Source organism: Hylobates moloch, unplaced genomic scaffold, assembly GCF_009828535.3.
Source record: "Hylobates moloch isolate HMO894 unplaced genomic scaffold, HMol_V3 SCAFFOLD_4, whole genome shotgun sequence".
NCBI classification, from domain to species: Eukaryota; Metazoa; Chordata; class Mammalia; order Primates; family Hylobatidae; genus Hylobates; species Hylobates moloch.
In genome coordinates this window covers 136791675-136818156 of record NW_026652279.1, presented here as the reverse complement: position 1 = coordinate 136818156, position 26482 = coordinate 136791675, and the positions used below count along the sequence as shown (strand labels likewise).

The 26482-nt window shown below is 37.3% G+C and overlaps 2 protein-coding genes and 1 long non-coding RNA gene across 5 annotated transcripts in view; 1 reads left to right on the top strand and 2 right to left on the bottom strand.

Annotated features, from left to right (window-relative positions):
• The window catches only part of LMO7 (LIM domain 7), a 232843-nt gene extending 226151 nt beyond the window's left edge, over nt 1-6692 (bottom strand). For both annotated transcript variants that reach the window (XM_032151028.2, XM_032151042.2), the window contains exons 1-2: nt 6518-6692; nt 5077-5126 (exon numbers count right to left, since the gene is read on the bottom strand). In XM_032151028.2, coding sequence (XP_032006919.1) covers nt 5077-5126; nt 6518-6692 — 225 coding nt within the window. The remainder of the gene's footprint in view (nt 1-5076; nt 5127-6517) is intronic.
• LOC116467353 (uncharacterized) overlaps nt 1-24944 on the top strand; it is a 32502-nt gene extending 7558 nt beyond the window's left edge. Inside the window, exons 2-3 of the long non-coding RNA XR_004247770.2 lie at nt 9467-9599; nt 23971-24944. This is a non-coding gene — a long non-coding RNA (uncharacterized LOC116467353). The remainder of the gene's footprint in view (nt 1-9466; nt 9600-23970) is intronic.
• Nucleotides 22976-26482, bottom strand: part of UCHL3 (ubiquitin C-terminal hydrolase L3) — a 55937-nt gene continuing 52430 nt past the window's right edge. For both annotated transcript variants that reach the window (XM_058437988.1, XM_032151045.3), the window contains exons 7-8: nt 24095-24153; nt 22976-23191 (exon numbers count right to left, since the gene is read on the bottom strand). In XM_058437988.1, the coding sequence (XP_058293971.1) occupies nt 23108-23191; nt 24095-24153 (143 nt within the window). In that variant the 3' untranslated portion in view covers nt 22976-23107. The remainder of the gene's footprint in view (nt 23192-24094; nt 24154-26482) is intronic.

The following is a 26482-nucleotide window of genomic DNA, read 5'->3' as shown; positions in this document are numbered from 1 at the left end:
AGCCAGAGAAAAAAGAAGCCAAAATGTTACAGATAATGATTAAGAAATGAACATAAGAGGGAAAACATGCACCAGAAAGCAAAAGGAGAAAAACAAAGTGAATCCCATATCAGAACACTCCTCCAAAAAGAAGACAAACCTCCAGGAAGTTTCCAGTGCAGCTTTAGGATGATGAATGCTTCACCCAGTGGACAAAGGCAAGGGTCCTAAATTTGTCTTCTGAAGCTACTGGATTGTTAACTGAGAAGGGATAGATGAGAAGCCCTCAAGTTCTCATCGACCTTTGTCTCATGTACACAGACATCTCATTAAGAGATCAACTGAGATGGTAACTTTCAAAACATGGGACCAACCCCGTAATTTGAAAAGCAGTTGGTTGTTTTCTTCCTACTCTAAAGATCTTAAGGGGTTTTTTTGAGGTTTTTTTTTTTTTTAACAAGTAGAGGGGTTTCCTATCATTGAACTAAAATCATTTAACATAAATCCAAGACCTTTTTTAAAGGTCCTCCATTCTAGCAAGAATTGCAAAACCACATTATAATTCTCTAAGTGATAGCAGTGAGATCAAAAGGACTTACCCTAGAATTAGCTTTAAAATAAACTATTGCAGCTTCTGGGAAAGAGGAAGTAGAGAATGTATGTTTACTAAGCTTCTCTTCCTGAAGCCCATGAAATGAAAAAAAATAAAGTCTGTGTTTTCCCTAGAAGGATATCTTTAGTAAGGATAATCAAAGATAAAAATAGTCAAGTCCAGTTTTCCCTAAAATACATTTATTTGTGTGTGTGTGTGTTTGTTTTGGTAGAGAATTTCCACCTGATCTCTCATTAACTTTATTTGATAAGAGAAATAACCTTACTATCAGTTCAAATTGTTTTGCTAAAAAGGCAGGGAAAAATATTTAAGCACAGTATGCACTATATTATTAATACAGATGCTCCTCAACTTATGATGGGGTTACATTTGATAAACCCATTATAAGCTGAAAATATTGTTAAGCATTTAACCTACCAAACATTATAGCTTAGTCTAGCCTCCTTAAACATCCTCACAACAGGTATATTAGCCTACAGTTGGGTAAAATCATCTAATGCAAAGCCTATTTTATAATAAGTTGTTGAATATCTTATGTAATTTATTGACTACTGTACTGAAAGTGAAACAACGGTTGTATGGATACTCTTAAGTATGGTTTTGGCTAAATGTCTATCTCTTTTGCATCATCATAGTCAAAAAATCATAAGTTGGGGGACCATCTGTACTTTAGAATTGTAATAGCAATTCTTGTTTACATTCTGAAATTGGACTCAGAGAGGAAACAACCCATACATTAGAGGAAATTTATACTTCCTATAAAAGTTTAAACTACTATTTTTATAATAACGCCTTCATTCCCCTATTCTATGACTACTAGGTGGATAGCAGTAATATTTTAGCTTCAAAAAGGAAAGAGTAGTACCTATGGTCAACAATAATGTATCGTACACTTAAAAATATATTGGCTGAGTGCGGTGGCTCATGCCTGTTATCCCAGCACTTTGAGAGGCTGGGGTGGGCGGATTGCTTGAGCTTGGGAGTCCGAGACCAGCCTGGGCAACATGGCGAAACTTGGTCTCTACAAAAAAATGCAAAAATTAGCCGGGTGTGGTGACGTGCAACTCTGGTCCAAGCTACTTGGAAGGCTGAGGTGAGAGGATGGCTTGAACCTGGGAGGTAGATGTCACAGTGAGCTGAGATTGTGCCATTGCACTCCAGCCTGGGTGACAGAGTGAGACCCTGTCTCAAAAAAATTTATACATACATGTTAAGAGGGTAGACGATATGGTTTGCCTGTGTCCCCACCAAATCTCAACTTCAATTGTATCTCCCAGAATTCCCATGTGTTCTGGGAGGGACCTAAGGGGAGGTAATTGAATCATGTGGGCTGGTCTTTCCCATGCTATTCTCATCATAGTGAATAAGTCTCACAAGATCTGATGGGTTTATCAGGGGTTTCTGCTTTTGCTTATTCCTCATTTTCTCTTGCTGCCACCATGTAAGGAGTGCCTTTCACCTCCCACCAGGATTCTGAGACCTCCCCAGCCATGTGGAACTATAAATCCCATTAAACCTCTTTTTCTTCCCAGTCTCTGGTATGTCTTTATCAGCAGTGTGAAAACGGACTAATACAGTATGTCTCATGTTTAGCACAATAAAATTTTCAAAAACATTTTTTAAAGGAAAGGATTAAAGAGTACAGGACTGACTGGCCTGGAGATAAGAGACCAAGTTGTATTCCTAGATTTACCATTATTGTTAATCTGGGCCTCCATCGTAAGAGCACAGTGATCTTAAGCGAACCTCACCCTCACCTCTACACAGTGTGAAGAAACCTTACAAACAGCTATGAAATGAAGTTCTTGGCTGGTCTTCACAGCTTCAGCATGGCCTTGAAATCTTCGTGTGTACCAAGACAGGTCTGGTACTTCCTCAAGAGTTGAAAATAATTATAGGAGAAAAGGGAAGCCTTGGAGCCAGCTCCATCAGAAGATTCCCTATGAAACAAGGTAATGGAGTTTCCCTGAACATGAAGATCCGTTCAGAATGCTCATAAGGATCATGAACAACACCAGATGATCTCTAAAGTAAACCATCAAAGTCTCTCCCAAGCGCTTGGACTAGGAATGTTCTATCCATGACTCTACTATAAATCTCTTTGGTCTTTGTGGACAGAAATAGACCAGTGAGGCCAAACTACTCCAGACTCATGTAACTGAAATTCCAAAAAAACAAATCTGTGACCCTAAGGCTTTGTCTGGACAGAGGGAGAAGACATCTATCTACAGCTTCATTTATGCTTACTGAGAAAATCAACTGGAGAGGAAACCCTGCCTAAGACTTTAATATGAATCAAAACTACACACACACATGCACATGCACACACACACACACACACACACACACGCATACACACACACACACACACACATCTTCTGCTGGACCTTTACATACTTAAAGGACTATCAGCCTCTATTATTTAAAGAAGTGCTGTCATAGTCTCTATTTGACTTCTGTGGAGACAGGTCTCTGGGCATGGTCTAGATAATCAGAAGAATATGAGAAGAAAGGCCAGAAATAATACTGCATAAATATAAAAGGCTATTTATTGTGGAAAATAGAAATTCTTTGCTAGACATATTTGCCTTAGAGAAATGTCTCTGTCCTTTATTATGTGTTTAGACTGTCCAATCCTTGAGAATAACTGTTTGACCTTGGGAGATCTTGTGTGAATGTGTTTTATTCGAAAGGTACTCAGACAAGACCAAAAGAAATCAGGAAGAATAAAAAAGTCCATGATTACTTCCTACTGGCTGAGAAACCTCAACTCAGGCAGCATTTCTCATGCCGACCACTATCTTATATTGTTGTGCTATAGATATTCACCACTGTTCCCATCACTTCTACTGCAACTCAGACTCTAGAATATGTAATCCTGTGTGGATTCTTGTGTCTAAGAGTGTTGATGTGGTTTGGCTGTGTCTCCACCCAAATCTCATCTTGAATTGTAACTCCCACAATTCCCATGTGTCATGGGAGGAACCTGGTGGGAGGTAATTGAATCATGGGAGTGGGTCTTTCTTGTGCTGTTCCCGTGATAGTAAGTTTCACAAGATATGATGGTTTTAAAAACGGGAGTTTCCTGCACAAGCTCTCTTCTCTTGTCTGATGCCACGTGAGACACATCTTTCACCTTCCACCATGATTGTGAGGCCTCCCCAGCTACGTGGCATTGTAAGTCCATTAAACCTCTTTCTTTTATAAATTGCCCAGTCTTGGGTATGTCTTTATCAGCAGCTTGAAAACAGACTAATACAGGTGGGGTTTCTCTAAACATGAAGTTCGAATAAGTTCCAGAGTGAAAACAAGTCCTTCAGGTAGTGAGTAAAATATTCTTAAAGTAAGGGGGAAATTGGCCCTATGAAACATTTGTGAAAGGTGCTTTCTCCTACAAATGAGACCAGGTGGACCTTGACATACAGCAGAGAGGCTAGGAAGCTGGATAAAGCTGCAAAGGGTCTAATGATTTTGCCTTAGATTTTGTAAATAGTCATATTCAAAATATAGGTTTACAGTAGTGCTGAGCATTGCTGTATTCTAATTTTCTCCTGTAGTGTGGAAACCTTCAGTAAAGGTGGATACATAGCTCTACCTTATGGCACCTGGAGGGTATGCCAACACCCAACCAGAGGCAAAGTGCTACCTGGGAAGGATCACTGTCTGTCATAGATGAGGAGACTGAAATAGAAATTGAGAATTCAGCAGAAGCAAAGCCTTGAAGCAGAGATGGCTGGAGATAGGTACACTCTTGATAATCCATGAAGATACTGGAGGAAGACTGGGATGGTCATTCAAAATATTCTATTTGAAAAGTAAAGGAGGTGTAACTCCAAAAGATTGAATATTTAGGAATACCCAAAAGACACCTGGTTATTATGCATTATAAACTGATTGTATTCTCCCCCTAGTAGAACAGGCTGGGAAAAAGAGCATTACCCATCACATCACCTTCCAAAGTTGCATTCCTAGTTACACCACAGTCAGATTTCAGTAATTTTTATCTCCCCATAACATTTCTAAAAACAAATCTAAATTGGTAAATTTCAGCAGCCAAAGTTTTCATTGTTTTGAAAGAAAAATTTTACTTGATGATACCTAAAATAAATTACCAATTTAATTTTTTTTTTTTTTTAATGCTTGGTCAGTCACAGTGGCTCATGCCTGTAATCCCAGCACTTTGGGAGGCTGAAGTGGGCGGATCACTTGAGGTCATGAGTTCCAAACCAGCCTAGCCAATATGGAGAAACCCTATCTCTACAAAAGTACAAAAATTTGCCTAGTATGGTGGCATACACCTGTAATCCCAGCTACTCGGGAGGCTGAGACACGAGAATCACTTGAACCCGGGAGGCAGAGGTTGCAGTGAGCCTAGATGGCACCACTGCACTCCACCCTGGGCAACAGAGCAAGACTCCATATCAAAAAGAAAAAAATGCTTTGGCCTTTCTGATTCTGCCTTAGAAAATACAGAAAAATATTACCTTAATGAGAGTAGTCCTTCCTGAATTTTGTTCAGTCCTCAAAATTATATCTGTGTAAAAAGTCATGATTAGGAAAGTTAAAAAACCAATACAGAAAAAAAATGAAAAGTAATCAACAAATATTTATTGAGCAACAACAAATATTTTACTGAGATTCCAAAGCATGATACTATTTAGTAGAGATGCCAAAATAAATAAATGCTGGTCCCCAAAAGAGTCAAACACAATTATATGCCCAATAAAATAGTAACAATATTTTAAGTTTAAATTTTAGAGACACTTAAAATTATTTTTGCTTTTCTAGTGGTTTGCAAGAATTTCATATCATTTTTTAAATAACTGCAATGTCAAATTAGTCTTTCATTTTAGTTTCTTCAACAAAATAATTTTATAGTAACATTTTGTGCCTGCAAGATTCTTTGCCAAAGAGGTATTTTGTTCATTAAGCCCTAGTGGCCTAAGAGAAGTTTATTGAATACTAAACCAAAAAAGCAGGAGTTATTAACTTTAAGATCTGCTTTCAGTTGGTATCCTGATATATTCAGCCAACACAATAAAACACAATAAAATCTTCTTATGCATAACGAAATTATTGAAAATCAAGCCCCATTAGTATGCACTACACTTACTGCCAGATCTATTGAATATATCTAATGTCAGGTTAGGAGAGTGGTCATAAATCAATGTGATACCTGCCCTAAGCATCCATTTCTGGTTTGATCCCCTGAAAGAGCTCTAGACTTACAGTTCTTAAAGTACTTAAAGGCATTATCAGAGTAGAAACATTTTAATTATGAAGGTAGTACTTACAGACAATTACAAGATTTAGAAAAAGAATGAGAAAAAACTTTTCAAAGCAAATTCCAGCAGGACTTAATAATACTGGACACACAAACCTAAAGTGGCTTTGAGTACCTCAGTTGATGTTTCCACCTTGTATGTCTTATGCTGTTATAATATTTTCTACAACATGTCTTATACTGTTTTAATATTTTCTCCTACCAAGGCATATTCTACCAGTGCAAGAGATCAACAACGATTACAAAATTGATAAGAAGGAGTTAAAAATTTCCAGTCTTGTGGTTACTGACAACAAAAGTTCAGGTTGAAAATGCCTGGGAGGGGGATGAATACCCCATTTTCCATGATGTGATTACTATGCAGTCCGTGCCTGTATCACAGTATCTCATGTACCCCATACATATATGCACCTACAAAGTACCCACAAAAATTTTAAAAGAAAAAAGAGAAAAAACAAGAAAATGCCTGGGGATAGTCTACAAAGTTGACTTAATTTTATCTCAGTTGCAGTATTTACTTCTTGCCTTCCTACTGACCTCTTTTCCACCTACATGTGTTCCTGAAGAAAAGCCAAATGGAGATGCTCTGCCTTAGTTCTTTCAAAGTAATAATATAAAAGTATTCAAGGAACTGTTATTACCTTTTGTGCTGCAGACTCCGTCCCTGAGATACAGCCAACCCACACAGATGCAGACATGAGCACATATCAGTTGCCTCCAAATTTCCAGAGCTCCGTGCTCTGTTCTCTGGAAGAGAACATCATAGGACAACCAACTGTAAAACATGAAAATGTGGCATATACTAATGTTCTTCATAGCAGTTGTAATAAAAAATTAAAATAGCTTTAGACCATACCCATATATTGAACTTATTTGAACTTGCCCTATCACTGTGGCACCATATTGAAATTCACCAAAATTCAAATAGCTATAAATGAAACATGAATGGTAATAATAACTTGAGATGTTGAAATACTTGCTCAGGGTGATTTAGATTCTATAAACATAGTTATCAAAAAGAAAAATAGCATTCTTTGCCCCCAAGAGTAAAAGATTCAGATAAAAATGTTTTCCTAATGAGCAGTGTGCTTGGGTATAATATTATTACAGGAAAGATCAAAATTCCAATCATCCTTGGTAAATTGCATGTCTGCTAACTTCAGCCATTTTAGGATTTTTAAAAGTTAAACCATTTCCGAGTCACAGAAGAAATATTCACAGTTCCCCTGTGCATGGAAACAAAATGCAATCTATTCATTCCATCTCCTTATTTAAATTCTTTTGAAAATTAGGTGAATCTGGTGATTTATGAAATAATCTTTGAGACTACTTTCAATATAGCTTATTGCAGTCTTAGGATGATGGTAATAATAGATACCATTTGTGACTGCTGGACTTTATGTATTTCATTTATAATTCTCATGTAAAATCTACATGAGAATCTTTTTGCTGAAGGTATCAATTTGCCCAAGACCACTCAGAGTAAGCGCCAAGAATAAAACCAGGTCTCACACCAAAGTTTGAGCTCTACCCATGAAGCAATGACTTTTACATAATTCTTAGAGATCCTAATAATGTCTTTTTTTTGTACAGCCACTATATTTTATGCAATAATCTCAATATCATATTCTCAATCAAGCACTGTGAGAACACTGAAATTCTATATTACCAAGACCAGAAGTTTCAAAGTGAAGCAATTTTCATAACGTAGCCACTTAGTGGGAAAGCCACTTAGTGGAAAAGATTATCAATTGGATATTTGGAAAATTATTTTTCTCTCTTAAAAAGTTATATCAGATGGGATCTCTAAACTCAATGCGAGAGGCGTGTATTTCTCCTGCCCAAGATTCACTTCCCCAGCTGGGTTCTAGAAAATCACTATAAGTGTGACCCTGGGGCCAACAGCCTTAAGATTATCTGGGTGCTTGTTAGAAATGCACAATCTCAGATCTCACCTACCAGCTGAATCAGAATTTGCATTTTAACAAGACCTGGAATCTCATATGCTCATTAACGTTTGAAATGTCCTGCTACGCTACCCCACCCTAGGTTCCTAATTATTCCATTTCTTTCCTGTTTTCTTAATTTCTCTCTATTGGTTTTTATTTTTTTCCTCATATGAAAACATTATTTTTAAAAGTTCTCTGCTGATTCTGCACCCTCATTCCCCTCATTTCTCTTCTTTTCTCAACCAAGTGCCATGAAGGAGGTTTCTATACTTTCTGAATCCAAATCTTCTGTTCACTTCTCAACACACTGCAGTATAGTCACCTACCAAATATCTGGCCGTTACTATGTGCCAAGAACTGTATTAGACTCTGAGGATAAAATGGCATACAAAAGACATGGTCCTTGTCCTCGAAATACTATCCTCAAAATCATTTTGATATAGATCACCACTGATTTCTTGAATTGTCAATTCTGGGAAGCACTCTTTATTCATTATCAATAGGAGAACACAGCTATCCTCCTTAAGCCAGATATTGAAGAGATTTTGCAAAACTATAACAGTGCCACTTTTCCCACTAACTTTATTAAAATATTTTTGGGCCAGGCGCGGTGGCTCATGCCTGTAATCCCAGCACTTTGAGAGGCTGAGGCGGGCGGATCACGAGGTCGGGAGATCGAGACCATCCTGGCTAACACGGTGAAACCCTGTCTCTACTAAAAATACAAAAAATTAGCTGGGCGTGGTAGGGGGTGCCTGTAGTCCCAGCTACTCAGGAGGTTAGGCAGGAGAGTGGCGTGAACCCGGGAGGCAGAGTTTGCAGTGAGCCGAGATCACACCACTGCACTCCAGCCTGGGCGACAGAGCAAGACTCTGTCTCAAAAAAAAAAAAAAGAAAATACTTTTATAAAAATGTTATTTATGTTAGCATGTGATAGGCTTGTTTTTCATTTTAAATGAACAAATATTCCTAAAAGTTATTTTAATTTGTAATAGATAGAGATCCACAACTCTCTAAGCTGCTCAATAATTTTGAGTATAAGGGGCTCCTGATGTTAAAAAGTTTGAGAACAACTGTATTTCATATTAAAACCAGGTTGGTTGCTCAATGATATAGTTTGGATATTTGTCTCTGCCCAAATCTCATGTTGAAATGTAATTCCCAATGTTGGAGGTGGGGCCTGGTGGGAAATGTTTGGATCATGGAGACAGATCCCTCGTAAATGGCATAGCACCATCCTCTTGGTGCTGTCCTTGCACCGAAAGTGTGAGCTGTTGCAAGATCTGGTTGTTTAAAATTGTGTGGTACCACCCCCTCACCCTCTCTCTTGCTCCTGCTTTCACCATGTGATGTGCCTGCTCCCTCTTCACCTTCTGCCATGATTGTAAGCTTCCTGAGGCCTCCCTAGAAGCCTCTAAGCATTGCTATAGAGCCTGCAGAAGCTGTAGAACCTGCAGAACCATTAGCCAATTAAACCTCTTTCCCTTACAAATCACCCAGTCTCAGGTGTTTCTTTATAGCATGCAAGAATGGCCTAATACGATAAATCCCCAATGTCTACATAGGCATCAACTCTAAAATGTATAATACAAATGAATAAGTTGCTCTAAACGTTTTCTCTCTGATGTTTGATTAATTTAGCTAAAGAAGTCAGTTTCAAGAGATCTGGAGAAGTAAGATGGACAAATAAAAGCCTCTACCAACCATCCTCCCCACAGGAATGCCAAATTTAAGATCTACACAAAGAAGCACCTTCATAAGAACCAAAAATCAGGTGAGCAATTACAGTGTATTGTTTTAACTTAAAATCACTGCAAGAGGCACTGAAGAGGGTAGGAAAAACAGTCTTGAATTGCTGACACCATCCTTCCCCTATTCTCCAGCAGCAGTGAATCTGTATGCTTGGGGGAGGGAGAGTACAGTGATTATGGGACTTCGCATTGAAACTCAGTGCTGCCCTGTCACAGTGGAAAGCAACACTTGGCAGAATTCAGCCAATGCCCACAGAGGGAGCATTTAGACCAGCCCTAGCCAGAGCGAATTCATCCATCTCAGTGGTTGGAACTTGAGTTCTGGCAAGCTTTGCCAGTGCAGGCTCAACCGCTCTGGAATCCTAAATAAACTTGAAAGGAGATCTAGGCATCAAAGCCTGGACTTCGGGGGCACATGACCTAGTGGGGGACATCAACCAGAGCAGCCAAAGGAGGGTTTGCAGCACCCCTCCTCCAAGCCCAGGGAGCATAGCTCACAGCTCTGAAAAAGACTCCTTCCTTCCACTTGAAGAAAGGGAAGAGTAGAGGACTTTGTCTTACAACTTGGAAACCAGCTCAGCCACAGTAGGATAGTGCACCAGGCAGAGTCATGAGGCCCCCATGCGAGAAGCTAGCTCCCAGATGACATTTCTAGACACATGCCGGGCCAGCAAGGATACTGTTGCCTTGAAGGGAAGACGAAAAAGCCCTTGGGCCCTGAATAATCAGCAGCGGTAGACACGTAGTACATGCAGGTCTGACCCAGCACACTCCCAGCTATGGTGGTATGAGGAGAGACTCCTGCTTCAGAAAAACAGAGGGAAGAGTAAAAGGGGTAGTTTAGGTACCAGCTCAACCACAGTGGGATGGAGCACCAACAGGGCTCCTGTGGTCCCTAATTCTAGGCCTGAGCTCTTGGACAGCATTTCTGGACCTGACCTGGGCCAGAGAGGAGCTCACTTCCCTGAAGGATAAGTCCCAGGCCTGGCAGCAACCAACCACAAGCTGACTGAAGAGACCCTAGGGCTTCAGTGAACATCAGTGGTAGCCAGGGAGTACTCACTATAGGCTTGGGGTGGTGGTGGCCACAGAGAGAGACTCCTCTCCCTATAAAAAGGGGAGGAAAGTGTGGGAAGAACTTTGTCTTGTGGTTTTTGTGCCAGCTCAGCCACAGAAGAATAAAGCACCAGGTGGATTTTAAGATTTCCAACTCCATGCCCTGGTTCCCAGATGGAACCTCTGGATCCACCCAGTGCCCAGGGGCACTCACTACCATGAACGGAAGGACACAACCTGGCTGGCTTTGCCACCTGTTGATTGTAGAGCCCTAGGGCCTTAAGCAAACATAGGTGGTAGCCAGGTAGCAGTTACACCAGGCCTGGGGCAAGACCCAGTGCTGTATTGGTTTCAGGTCTGACCTAGCACAGTCCCAGTGGTGGCAGCCACAGGTGTTCTTGTGTTACCCCTCTCCCAGCTCCAGGCAGCTCAAAACAGAGAGTCAGGGGAAGGCCATTTGTTTGGGAGAGAGTAAGGAAAGAGAACAAGAGTCTCTGCCCAGTAATCCAGAGAATTCTTCCAGATCTTACCCAAAACCACCAAGGTGGTACCTCTATGAGTTTGCAAGAACCACAGTGTTACTAGGCTAATGCAGATTTGGTTGCAGTGACCAAACACTTAGATCACAACACCCAAGTCCCTTCAAATACCTGGAAAGCCTTTCCAAGAAAGGTGGGCGAAAACAAGCACAGACTCTGAACACTATAATGAATACCTAATTCTTCAATGCTCAGACACCAATGAACATCCACAAGCATCAAGAGAATCCAGGAAAACATGACTTCACTAAACTAAATGAGGCACCAGGGACCAAGCCTGGAAGGACAGAGATATGTGACCTTTCAGATAGAGAATTCAAAATAGCCATTTTAAGGAAACTCAAAGAAATTCAAGATAACACACAGAAGGAATTCAGAATCCGATCAGATAAATTTAACAAGGAAATTGAAATAATTAAAAAGAATCAAGCCGAAATTCTGGAATGGGGCCAGGTGTGGTGGCTCACACCTGTAATCCCAGCACTTTGGGAGGCTGAGGCAGGCAGATCGCTTGAGGTCAGGAGTTTGAGACCAGCCTGGCCAACATAGTGAAACCTTGTGTCTACTAAAAATACAAAAATTAGCCAGGCGTGGTGGTGCATGCCTATAATACTAGCTACTCGGGAGGCTGAGGCAGAAGAATCGCTTGAACCCAGGAGGCGGAGGTTGCAGTGAGCCGAGATCGCCCCACTGCACTCCAGCTTGGGTGACAAAGTGAGATTCCATCTGGAAAAAAAAAAAAAAAAAAAAAAGAAAAGAAAAGAAAAGAAAAACAGGCTGGGCACAGTGGCTCATGCCTATAATCCCAGTACTTTGGAAGGCCAAGGTGGGCGGATCACCAGGTTAGGAGTACGAGACCAGCCTGGCCAACATGGTAAAACCCCATCTCTACTAAAAATATAAAAATTAGCTGGGCGTGGTGGTGGGTGCCTATAATCCCAGCTACTCTGGAAGCTAAGGCAGGAGAATCACTTGAAACCAAAAGGCGGAAGTTACAGTGAGCTGAGATCGTGACACTGTACTCCAGCCTGGGTGAAAAAGCAAAATTCCATCTCAAAAAAAAAAAAAAAAAAAAAGAAATTCTGTAGTGGGAAAATGCAACTAACATACTGAAGAATACATTCTCTTAATAGCAGAATTGATCAAGCAGAAAAAAGTGTAGAATTTTTATTAGTTTTCTCTTTGCTTATTTGCTAGCTTATTTATGCAATGAGTGTTAAGTTTTTATCTGTTTAAAGTAATGAATTATAAGATAGTATTTGCAAGCCTCATGGTAATCTCAAACCAAAAAACATACAATGGATACACAAAAACATTAAAAGCAAGAAACTAAAACATACCACCAGAGAAAATAATTTTCACTAAAAAGAAGACAGGAAGGAAGGAAAGAAGGAACAGAAGACCACAAAACAACCAGAAAACAAATAATAAAATGGGAGGTGCGAGTCCTTACTTATCAATAACAATATTGAGTGTAAATGGACTACACTCTCCAATCAAAAGACACAGAGTGGGTGAATGGATAAAAAATAAGACCCAACAATCTGTTGCCTAAAAGAAACACACTTCACATATAAAGACACACATAGACTAAATACAAAGGGATGGAAAAAGATATTCCAGAAACCAAGAAAGATCAGGAGTACCTATACTTATATCAAACAAAATAGCTTTCAAGACAGAAATGATAAAAAGAAACAAGGAGGTCATTATTTAACAGCAAAGGGGTCAATTTAGCAAGAGGATATAACAATTGTAAATATTTATGCATGCAACACTGGGGCACCCAGATTTACAAAGCAAATATTTAGACCCTAACACAATAATAGCTGGAGACCACAATACCCCTCTTTCAGCACTGAATAGATCATCCAGACAGAAAATCAACAAAGAAACATCAGATTTAATCTGCTCTACAGACCAAATGAACTTAATAGATATTTACAGAACATTTCATCCAACAGCTATAGTATACACATTCTTCTCCTCAGCACAAAGATCATTCTCAAGGATAGACTGTATGTCTTAAAACATTTTAAAAAATGAAATAATATCAAGTATCTTCTCTGACCACCATAAAATAAAACTAGAAATCAACAAGAGGAATTTTGGAAATTATACAAACACATGGAAATTAAAGTGTGTTCTTGAATGACTAGTGGGTCAATGAAGAAATTAAGAAGGAAATTGAAAAACTGAAACCAATGATAATGGAAACACAACATACAAAAAGCGGTACTAAGAGGAAAGCTTATAGCTTTAAGTGCCTACATCAGAAAAGCAGAAGAACTTCAAATAAACAATCTAACAACTATTCTTAAAGAACTAGAAAAGCAAGGGCAAACTGAACCCAAAATTAGAAGAAATAATAAAGATTGGAGAAGAAATAAATGGATCTGAAACAAATAAAAAAAATCAATGATACACAAAATCAGTTTTTTGAAAAGATAAAATTGACAAACCTTTAGCCAGACTTGCATAAAAAAAAAAAGAGAAGACTCAAATAAAGACAGATATGAAAAAGGAGATATTACAACCAATACCCCAGAAATTCAAAGGACCATTAGAGGTTACTATCAGCAACTATATGCCAATAAATTGGAAAACACAGAAGAAATTGGTAAATTCCTAGACACATACAACCTACTAAGATTGAACCATGAAGTAATCCAAAACCCAAACAGACCAATTACAAGTAATGAGATTAAAGCTGTAATGAAATGTCTCCCACCAAAGAAATGCCCAGTATCTGGTGGCTTCATTGCTGAATTTTCCCAAATATTTAGAGAAAAACTAGTATCAATCCTATTCAAACTATTCCAAAAATAAGAGGAGGTGGGAATACTTCCAAACTCGTTCTACCAGGCCATTGATACCCTGATACCAAAACCAGACCAAAAAAAAAGAAAAAAGAAAAAAAAGAAAGAAAACTACAGGCCAATATCCCTGATGAAAATTCATGTAAAAATCTTGAACAAAATACTAGCAAATCACATTTGACAACACATTAAAAAGTTCTTTCATCATCACCAGGTGAGATTTATCCCAAAGATGCAAGGATAGTTCCACACATACAAATCAATCAATGTGATAAATCATATCAAAAGAATGAAGAAGAAAACATATGATTATTTCAACTGATGCTTTAAAAGTATTTGATAAAATTCAACATCCTTTCATGATTAAAAAAACTTTAAAAACTGAGTATAGCAGGAATGCACCTCAACATAATAAAAACCATATACAATAGACCCACAGCTGGTATCATACCAGATGGAGAAAAACTGAAAGCCTTTCCTCTAAGAACTGGAACATGACAAGGATGTCCACTTTCACCACTGTTATTCAATATAGTACAGAAAGTCCTCGCTACAGCAATCAGATAAGATATAAATGGCATCCAAATTGGAAAGGAAGAAATCAAATTTTCCCTATTTGCAGATGATACAATCTTATATTTGGAAAAATCTAAAGACTCCACAAAAATACTATTAGAACTGATAAATTCAGTAAAGTTGCAGGATATAAAATCAACACACAAAAATCAGTAGCATTTCTGTATGCCAACAGTGAACAATATAAAAAAGAAAAAAGTAATCCCATTTACAATAGCTCCTAATAAAATTAAATACCTAGGAATTAATTTAAGCAAATAAAGATCTCTACAATGAAAATTAAACACTGATGAAAGGAATTGAAGAGGACACCAAACTATGGAAAAATATTCCATGTTCATGGATTGGATGAATCAATATTGTTTAAACGTTCATACTACCCAACGCAGTCTGCGGGTTCAATGTAATCTCTATCAAGATAGCAATTACATTCTTCACAGAAATAGAAAAAAAATCCTAAAATATATATGGAACCACAAAGAACCCAGAATAGCTATCCTGAGCAAAAAGAATAAAACTGGAGGAATCACAGTACCTGACTTCAAATTATACTACAGAGCTATAGAATCAAAATAGCAGAGTACTGTCATAAAAACAGACACATAGACCAATGGAACAGAATAGAGAACCCAGAAACAAATCTTCAGTGAACTCATTTTTGACAAAGGTGCCAAGAGCATACATTGAGGAAAGGACAGTATCTTAAGTAAATAGTGCTGGGAAAACTGGATATCCAAATCAGAAGAACGAAACTAGACCCCTATCTCTCACCATATAGGACTATAAATCATGCTGCTATAAAGACACATGCACCCGTATGTTTATTGCAGCACTATTCACAATAGCAAAGAGTTGGAACCAACCCAAATGTCCAACAACTATAGACTGGATTAAGAAAATGTGGCACATATACACCATGGAATACTACACAGCCATAAAAAAGGATGAGTTCATGTCCTTTGTAGGGACATGGATGAGACTGGAAAACATCATTCTCAGTAAACTATCGCAAGGACAAAAAACCAAACACCGCATGTTCTCACTCATAGGTGGGAATTGAACAATGAGAACTCATGGACACAGGAAGGGGAACATCACATTCCGGGGACTGTTGTGGGGTTGGGGGAGGGGGGAGGGACAGCATTAGGAGATATACCTAATGCTAAATGACGAGTTAATGGGTGCAGGAAATCAACATGGCACATGGATACATATGTAACAAACCTGCACATTGTGCACATGTACCCTAAAACCTAAAGTATAATAAAAATAAAAAATAAAAATAAAAATAAGAAAATTCAAACAAAATGAATTAAAGACTTAAATCTGGCTGGGTGTGATGGCTCACATCTGTAATCCCAGCACTCTGGGAGGCCGAAGAGGGCAGATCACTTGAGGCCAGGAGTTCAAGACCAGCCTGGCCAACATGGTAAAAAAACCTGTCTCCACTAAACATACAAAAATTAGCTGGGCATGGTGGTGTGGACCTGTAATCTCAGCTACTCAGGAGGCTGAGGTGGGAGGATCGCTTGAACCTGGGAGGCAGAGGTTTCAGTGAGCCAAGATAGCACCACTGCACTACAGCCTGGGCAACAGATCAAGACTCTGTCCCAAAAAAAAAAAAGACAAATCTAAGACCCTAAACTATGAAACTACTACAAGAAAACACGGGAGAAACTCCAGGACATTAGACAGGGCAAAGATTTATTGAGTAATACCTCACAACCACAGGCAACCAAAGCAAAAAGGACCAAATGGAATCATATCAAGTTAAAAAGCTTCTGCACAGCAAAGGAACCATCAACAAAGTGAAGAGACAACACATAGAATGGGGAAATATCTGCAAACTGGCCATCTGACAAAGGGATTAATAACCAGAATATATAAAGAGCTCAATCGGAAAAAATATTTAACAATCTGATTTTAATTGGGCAAAAGATCTAAACAGACATTTCTCAAAAGAAGACACACAAATGGCAAATATGAAAAGGTGCTCAACATCACTGATCATTAGAGAAATGGAGATCAAAACTACGATGAGACATTATCTCACCCCAGTTAAAATGGCTTTTATCCAAAAGACAGGCAATAAAAATGAGGGTGTAGAGAAAAAGGAACCCTCATACAATGTTGGTGGGAAAGTAAATTAGTACAAACACTATGGAGAACAGTTTGGAGATTCATCAAAAAACTAAAAATAGGACTACCCTATAATTTAGCAATCCCATTGCTAAGTATACATACAAAAGAAAGAAAATCAGTATATTGAAGAGATTATCTGTACTCGCCTGTTTAGCGCAGCACTATCCATAACAGCCAAGTTTTCAAAGCAACCTAAGTGTCCATCAATAGATGAATGGATAAAGAAAACATGGGACATATACAGAAAGGAGTGTTATTCAGCCATAAAAAGAATGAGATCCTGTCATTTGCAACCACATGGATAGAACTGGCAGTCATTCCGTCAAGTGAAATAAGCCAGACACAAAGACAAAATTCTATGTTCCCACTTATTTGTGGGAGCTAAAAAATTAATTGAAACAATTAAACTCATGGAGATAAGACAACAGAACGGTGGTTACCTGAAGGTGGGAAGGGTAGTGAGGGAGTGGGGATGGTTAATGGGCACAAAAAAAAGTTAGAAAGTACGAATTAGTATTTGATACCACAACAGTGTGACTACAGTCAATCATTTAATTGTACATTTAAAAAGAACTAAGAGTATATGTGGACTGTTGTAACACAAAGGATAAATGCTTCAGGTGACAGACACCCCATTTACCCTGATGTGATGATTACAAATTGGATGCCTGTATCAAAATATCTCATGTACCCCATAAATATATACACCTACTATGTACCCGTAAAAACAAAAAGTTAAAGATTTAAAAAAAAAAAAAAAGTCACTTTCACTTGGCATTTCATGCACCATTTAAAAAGAAAAAAAAAAAAAAAAAAAAAAAACAGGAGATTCCTACTAGTCCTTCAAAAACTAAAAGCCTTCACTGGATACTTGTAACAACTGACGTACATGCTTTAGTCTTCCAAAATGGGAAAAACAAGGTAAAAACTAAAACCATGAAGTAAATAGTTTGCTTTAAACATTCTTCAAGTTTATATTGCCCATAAGCAATGTTTTCTAAAGTTCTTAAAATCAGTACTTTCGTGCTCTTATCTTGAATACTTCAGTGTACCTGATTATAGTACCAGAATGTAGCTATAAGAACTAATGTCTCTATCATATTAATATAAAAAATATCCAAGGTATTTGCATTTTGTTTTAAAATCAACTCTTCAGAAGAATACATCTTTTAAATTATACCCTGACCATGAAATATCATGTTTTGGTCTTGATGGCAAAAAATATGCACAGAGTAACATTCCCTGTCATGCATTCCCTGCACACTGGGATAAAATGTATATTATTTCCGTAGTGGTGGAAGAAGGGAGGAACTTCTGGTTTCAAATACTTAGTATTCAGGGAGAATAAAGAAAATAACCCTCTGGAAAAGTACTTTCTTGGCTTAGCCACACAGGAAAATTCAGATGCAATTTTTTTTTTTTTTTTTTTGTCATCTTCTTCCACAGGTGAACTCTCAGTAAGCAACACAACTTTTCAACAGACAGGTTTTACTACATTTTTAAAGAAGTCTAATTTACAACCTTTGCATGTGCTTCAAGTTTTTCATGTTTAAGATACAAATATAACCTCAAGCAATTTGTTTTCATCTTGTAGTCATAAAACATGTGCAGGACACAGAGATCCTTTCGCTCTTAAAGGACACACTATTAAACATAACTTACTTATTTGAATATCAACTATGTTTACATGTTGATAGAGTATAGTTCTGAACCAAATAATTAAATTGTGCCATTCATATCACTTAGCTGTTTCTTATTTTAAATAATTCAAGTTATATTCATATCTACCTTGTAGATTGTAAGAGCTACATTATATATTTCTAAGCAATTTTAAATTAATTTTGCAAAGTAGTTTTCAGTATAGGTCATATACATTTAGTGTCCCTAAACCAGGGGTTTCCTTATCAATTAGACAATAAGGAATTGCTCATAATATCCAGCCTTTGTCTTTATAACCTCCTATATAATATCTAGTTGTGGCCTCTGGAAAAATGTTGTACTGAGGACCCTCACCTATCAAGTAGGTAGAAGCAACAGACAGGTTCAGAACCACTACCCTAAATAAAGAAGTCAAGAGAAAGATTTAGAATAACTTTTATTCAGAAGGAAAACAAGTGAGAATATGCATGAAACTGAGGCATGTTAGGTTGGTCTGATCAACTGGCACCAGTGGCACAAGAAAATTAATGCCCTTCATGATGTGGAATCTTCTACAACACAATAGTTTATGTACTTTAAGGATGTAAACTTTCGAAAATCAACAGAAGCAAAGGAAATGACAAAAGATTTGCTGCTATCTGAAGAGTATATTCCACACTTGGTTTTTAGTAGCAATGTTGAGAACACAAGGAAGCTCATTTTAAGATCTTACCAGGGAATCTGGTAACATTAACTATTAAACTTTATGTATGCGTATATAAATCCCTCTAAATTAGTTCTAAAAACCTTATATAATGATTACAGTTTGTTTTTGTTTTTTTTTTTTTTTTTGAGACAGGGTCTTAGTGTCACTGGGGCTGAAGTGCAGTGGTGTGATCTTGGCTCACTGCAGCCTCCACCTCCCAGACTCAATCAATCCTTCCACCTCAACCTCCCAAGTAGCTGGGACCACAGATGCACACCACCACACCCAGCTAATTTTTGTATTTTTAGTAGAGATGAGGTCTTGCCATGTTGCCCAGACTGGTCTTGAACTCCTGGGCTCAAGCAATCCGCCCACCTCTGCCTCCCAAAGTGCTGGGACTATAGGCGTGCTGGGACTACAGGCGTGCTGGGACTACAGGCGTGCTGGGACTACAGGCATGGGCCACCATGCCCAGCCAATTACATACTTTTCAAAGTGGTTTTACTTAACTTCAGTCATGGATTTAAATAAGATAGAGGATTTAAACCAAGGTTATTTGTCTTTTCAAGGTATGCATGTGTGAATGTGTGTACATATATATACATGCACACATATATATACATATATACCTACATAAGATTTACCTAAAAGAAATAAATTTCTATGAATAGGAAAGTTCTAAAAAAGTGATGGAAATATGCCTCTTCGCAATTCTTACCAGCACCAACAGAGGAATCATAAGCCCTATAATGCTTCTTTTGAAAGATACAGTAGTAGACAAACATTAATGTCTAAAAATACCTTTTAAGCTCTATTAGTTTCATTAAATAAGCAGGTTGTATGTTATACACAGCCCAGTGATAAAGCTTACCAAATAAGGCTTGCACACAAATCAAAGATGGAATAAAATAAATTTAAATCAGATTCGTTCAAATATTTTTTATAAGGAATCAAAGATAGTTTTCATTTAAGATAGCTTAAACTTCAACTTGCCATAGAATACAGGTAACTTCTGCTTTACTCACAAATGAACATTGAAAATATTCGGGTTAAGCATTATGGGGCTCATAAAAGCTCATCTGTTTCAATAATTTAAAGCAAACCATTATACCCAGTGAAAGATGATGTTCCCAAAACTCCACCAAGCAAAAATATTTAGTTCTAGTTCTCATTTTAGTTCTATTTTCCCCGCTATCACGGTCATTAACAGCAGTATACAGAAATAACCCACAACTTATCAACCTTAGTGTCTCCACGAGTTTTCACACAAAGTAAACTATTCATCTTTTCTACAAGTGCCAAGTTTTAAGAAAGTGACTAAACAAAGTATTGTAGGGAATAGAGTTGAGAACTAAAAGTTTACACATAAACCTAAGAGAGAAGCAAGAAAAGTTTTCAAGCTATGTGTTCCACAAGGGACTACCACCTTAAATTGTGTGCCAAAGGCGGCTAAATCTAAGTGCTGCTCCCTAAAATGTTGAGAAAATGTTGTTCATAATACATGGAATATTTTTTTAAAAAACTGAGGCATTCTATAATTGCCTCCCTCCAAATATACCTGTAACTTTCAAAAAAATTGTTTAACCCAATATTTTCAAGATACTCGACTTCAAATCTTTCTTACCCATTAAGAGTTCTGCAAAGTTAGTGTTTCTCATAGCGTATTTTGAGAAACTATGTAAATTCTAGGTAATGTGCCATTGATTTAGGATCTATTAAGAAATCATATAATTAAGAGAAATCCAGCATGGCAACAGGCAGAAAACTGCTTAGCAATGTTTAAAATATTTAAGATAACACACAAAAGATAATGTAACAAGAATAGAATACATGGGTCGTTATTATTGGTATGGTAAGCATCATCTGCATATACAGTCTATCAAATTGTTTCCGATTATTTTTTCATCCCTATCGCCAACATTTCACCCATGCCCTTTTCACTGTAGAATAATGGTAAGCTTAAATATCTTCTGAAGTTATTTTCCTCGTTATAGTCTATTTTTCTAATCTAGTGCTTCCCAAACTTAATTTATTGCTTATGAATAAGAAGCAATCTTGTTAAAAATGTTTAACTAATCTAATCTAGTGCTTCCAGCTTAATTTATTGCTTATGAATAAGCAGGGATCTTGTTAAAAGGTTTTGGGGGTGGGGTCTGAAATTTCCCATTTCTAAGAAGCTCCCAGGTAGTACTGATGCAACCACACTTGAGTAACAAAGATCTAATTCATTCCAAAAGCCACACCTTACTACTCTTAACTCAGTGAATTGTGGGTAAACATCTATATTCAATTACTGGTCAAAAACTTCATTCTAGACCAATCTGGTTTTTCTCCTATTATACTCATTTCAACCCAACCCTGGTTGTTTTTTATTTTTTTAAAGATAAAATGTATGTAAAGTACAGATTTTAAATGTACAATTCAGAGTTATGATAAATGCATATTCCAAGTAACCAACTACTACCTCCCCCTACTTTAGGTAAAATGCATATACAGTGAAGTACAGATTTTTAATGTACAAGTCAATGAGTTTTTATAAATGTATATACCCAAGTAATGGCTATTCCTCTCCCAAAAAGATATAGAACACTGTCATCACATCAACTCTGTGTTTTGGCCCAACTCTATAAATGCCCTTTCACTTTTCTACTGCCTTTCCACCTATCCTTAAAGACTCAACTGAAGCCCTTCCTTCTTCAAAGCACAACCAAAATTCACTCATATACCACCATCTAAATTTATTTATTATTTTTGAGACAGGGTCTCAAAAATATCACTGCACCCAGTCTAGAGTGCAGTGATACAATCATGGCTCACTGCAGCCTCAAACTCCTGGGCTCAAGTAATCCTTCCCGCCTCAGCTTCCTGAGTAGCTAGGACTACAGACATATGCCATCGTGTCCAGCTAACTTTTTTTTTTTTTTTTTTTTTTGTAGAGATGGGGGTCTCGCTTTGTTACCCAGGTTGGTCTCAAATTCCTGGCTGCAAGCCTCAACATGTTGGGATTACAGGCGTGAGCCACTGCACCTGGCCTCTATCTAATCTACCATTTTTAAGGCCCAGCCATCATCATCCCACTGAACAACTACAGTGGGCACCTCACAGGTTTTTCTACCTCTATTCTTGCTCCCTTCCTATATTATCCATAGAGTTGTCAGAGTGACCTTTTAAAATTATAAATCAAAGCAAGTTCCTGTCCTGCTTAAAATTCTCTAATGGCTTACCATCACATTTGCAATGAATCCAAACGCCTTTTCCTGTATCAAAAAGCCCCTACTGTTCTGACCTCATCTCTTGCTACTTTCCCTATTACTTTCTATGCTCTGGCCACTTGAACCTCCTTCCTGGTCCTACAATACAGCAAGATATTCCTACTTTAGGGACTCCACATTAATTACTTCTTCTGCTCTTCCCCACCACCTTTATGACAGGCTACTTTTAGTCATTCAGATCTCAACTTTAAAGTCGCCTCCTCACAGAAGCCTCCCTGACAACAAAATCTAAAGTAGCTGCTTGGTCACCCCTAACACAAATCCTATTTTAATTCTCCACACAGCATCTATTGTTGGTATTTATCTTGATGTGTTTGTTATTTATCTCTTCTCACAATAACATAAGCTCCATGACTATTACATTTTTCAACAGCGTTCAATGCTTTAACTTCTGAACCCAGAATGGCATCCATCTCATTACAAGTAGATGCTTCACAAATGTTTTCTAAATAAACATGTTAACATAGATAATATATATTCATGTTATGCAGATGGAAATTGTGCCTAGTATCCCAATACAAAATTTCCTGTAAAATCTAAAAAGGATAAGAAAGCTATTGCTAGTTTTCAAACAAGATAAATCCTTCACAAGAAAAAGAGGAGGAAAGCATTGCACCTTTAACCTGGAGCAAAAATAACATAAAACACAGGTTAAGGCAAAGTTTAACTCACATAAAGTTTAATCATCAAGTTAATGAAAATATCAAAATTTTTGAGTTAGTGTATGGCAGAGAAAATTTAGTTGCAAATAATACAGTTTTTGGTGTTTCCATTATTGACAAGCTATGCTGCAGAAAGAGCAATCGCATTAAATCTTAGTTCATCAGGGTCACGCTCCATAAACTTCTTGCAAACTTCTATGGCATCCTATGGAGGAAAAAAAAAAGTATGATTTTTCAGTGTATGAGTGTTTTACTTACAAATGATAAACATTTCATATTTTTCTAATTCATACCAATTTTACACTGCAAACTTCCTTTTCCAAATGAGAAATAAAGAACACCAGAAAAGTGAACAGCTGGGTGCCCTAATTTGCTTTGTACAAAAGTATAACATACAGTACGTTTTTTTGTTTGTTTGTTTTGAGACAGAGTCTTGCTCTGTCACCCAGGCTGGAGTGCAGTGGTGCAATTTTGGCTCACTGCAACCTCTGCCTTCCAGGTTCAAGCAATTCTCCTGTCTCAGCCTCCCTAGCAGCTGGGACTACAGTCACATACCACCACACCCAGCTAATTTCTATGTTTTTAGTAGAGACAGGGTTTCACCATATTGGTCAGGCTGGTCTCGAACTGCTGACCTCAGGTGATCCACCCGCCTCAGCCTCCCAAAGTGCTGGGATTACAGCCGTGAGCCACTATGCCTGGCCATAAGTGTTCTTTAAATGCTATTAAGAAACTTTTCACCTAAAAATCACGTTGCATTGATTCTAAGCCACACAGTTTATTCATGTTTTAAAATCTCTAAAATCAGGATCAAGATACAATTAATGGTATCCTGGATTTGATGAAATCTGGGATATAATGAGCAAGTCTTTCAATACTATTCTTGCCTTTTCAAATTTTACATTTGTCCATAGAGCTGTGAAAACCTCTTTATTTGTTGTAGATTTTTAACACTAATATAAATTTTCTTTTTGGATTTTCTAGAGAGAACAAGGATAAAGAAGTATCCAAATACAAAGAAAATGTTATGCAAGTGACCTTTAGAGATGTTTTAAAGGTGACAAAATATTGATAGCACTTAAGATGGGCCAACAAGTGTTACTGTTACCTCTAATAAAGTTTCATCACTAGTTTCACCATGGTTAATTGGAAATGGTTTCCGCCCATCTGTGGAAAACAGACAAACAATTGAATGCTTAGCTGTTTTTACAGGATAATGTACTTTCAACTTCCATTTTCCTCTTCCCCCAGTGAGGCAAGAAAAGTTAAAAGCCATTTTAAATAATATCTTAAAATAAATGTTTTAATGGGCTACCATGAATATTTTTTATTAAAGGTTATTAGTTAGAACTTTGCTTCCATATTTGAAAGCCTAAATTATCTTCATGAACAGAATTTATTACAAGGCTGGCTTTCATTTCCTGAAAATAATACGCAAAATTATTGTTTTTTAAAAATTATCACCCCAGCTTTTATCCTTAGAAATTTAAAAAATTTCCTTTTTTACTTTAAATAGGAAGATCTCAAGTAAGACAGACATGTTTAAAACAATGAAAGGGAGCCACACTGTCATGGCTTATACAATACTACTACTAATTGTGTACTACCAATGCAGTAATATAGAGGAATAATCCAAATAACCCAGGGTTATTTTACTGACCACCAAAATAACCAAATTCACAATCAACTTAAATAAACTAGTACTTTTTGAATATTATTTTTTAAAAAGTCTAGAATTATTTAAACTCATGCTAACCCAAAGTCAACTGACAATTATATATCCAAATCCATAATCTCAGATGTCTTGTAAGTGGCTCTTAATTAAGTTCAATCCATAAAACACAGCCCCTTCTATGATTCCATGCTTTCTAACCATAATAAAAATTTCTGAATATGCATCTAGTAATAGACTTGGTTGTTAGATTTTTTTTAAAAATGAATGAAAATTAACACATAAATTCATCTCCACAAAAAGTAATATTAATTTCTATAAATTATATCATCAGAATTTGTGATTCCTATTTTTGGACTAACATTGAGATAAATATTCAAAATCCTAAAGAAACTTATCCCTAAATTACAATGCCTGGGATGTAACTCCTAAAGTTTCTAAGAACCTTTAGGAAACATTTTCCTGTAACTATATTACACATGAACACTTAATTATCCATATTTCTATGAACTTATACTATCTTTCTAAATTATAATGTATATTTCTCAATAATATATCATAAAATGTCTTCTTAAAATATCCTTTTGTGGCAAATGCTTATTCTTCAATAGACTATTCTATGTTTATATGACTATCACATTCATTATGTGCCACCCCATTTTGTATTATTTTTTAATGTTTACATAAAGGCAAAAGTATAAGTAAACAATGTAGGCTGTTCCCTCCCTAACCAAATTATAATTAATATATATTTTTTCCTTTTGTATTTTTCTTTCTTCTATTTAATTTAGAGACAGGGCCTCACTTATACTCCCCAGGCTGAACTTGACCTCCTGCGTTCAAGCAATCCTCCTGCCTCAGCTTCCCAAGTAGCTGGAACTGCAGGCACATGCAACAGCACCTGGCTTAATATATGTATTTTCCTGGTTTCCATCATTTTTGTGTATATGTCATTCATGAGACTAAAGAGCTAATAAACTCAGTTATGGCTGGGTGTGGTGGCTCATGCCTGTAATTCAAGAAGATTGCTTGAGGCCAGGAGTTCAACACCAGCCTGGGCAATACAGTGAGACTCCTCCTTTTCAAAGAATTAATAAATTAGCTAGGTATAGTGGCACAAGTCTGTAGTCCCAGCTATTTGGGAGGCTGAGGCAGGAGGATCACTTGAGCCCAGGAGTTCAAGGATGTGGCAAGCTATGATCGTGCCACTGCACTCCAGCCTGGGTGACAAAGTGAGATTCTGTCTCTAAAAAAATAAAATAATAACATAATAAAAACAAAAAATGGCAGTGAGCAATTTTCCTTCGAATGCAGCTGTTTAAAGTAACATATAATTAATTTCAATTATTATAGACTAAGATCGTTAAACAACTGATCCTGAAATGTCAAAACTGTACAGTCTATTTTTATAATAGCAGTACAAAACAAAGATTCATTATGATTTTTACTGTTATTCTAATCCATGGGCCAAATCCAGCCCTCAGTGTATTTTTAATGCCTCCTTTAAGCTAAGACTGGTTTTTATGTTTTTAAAAGACAGTATGTAGCCCACAAAACCTAAAATATTTACTACTTGGTCCTTTACAGAAAAATTTTGCCAAAACAATAAAATGTAAAATTTGCTGTTGTTCCAAACACCACTACCACAAAACTGTCACTTGCCAACAACTTTGGGTGTAATTTCAGTAAATGCATACGCTGCAGAAGAATCCATGAGGCTCAGAGACTGTCACACTTACAGGCCCCTTCTAAAAGAGGCAGGAAAAAGCTGCACCTTGTACACGAGTCATGTAACCTAAAAACCCCAGTCCAAATGGGCTGTGC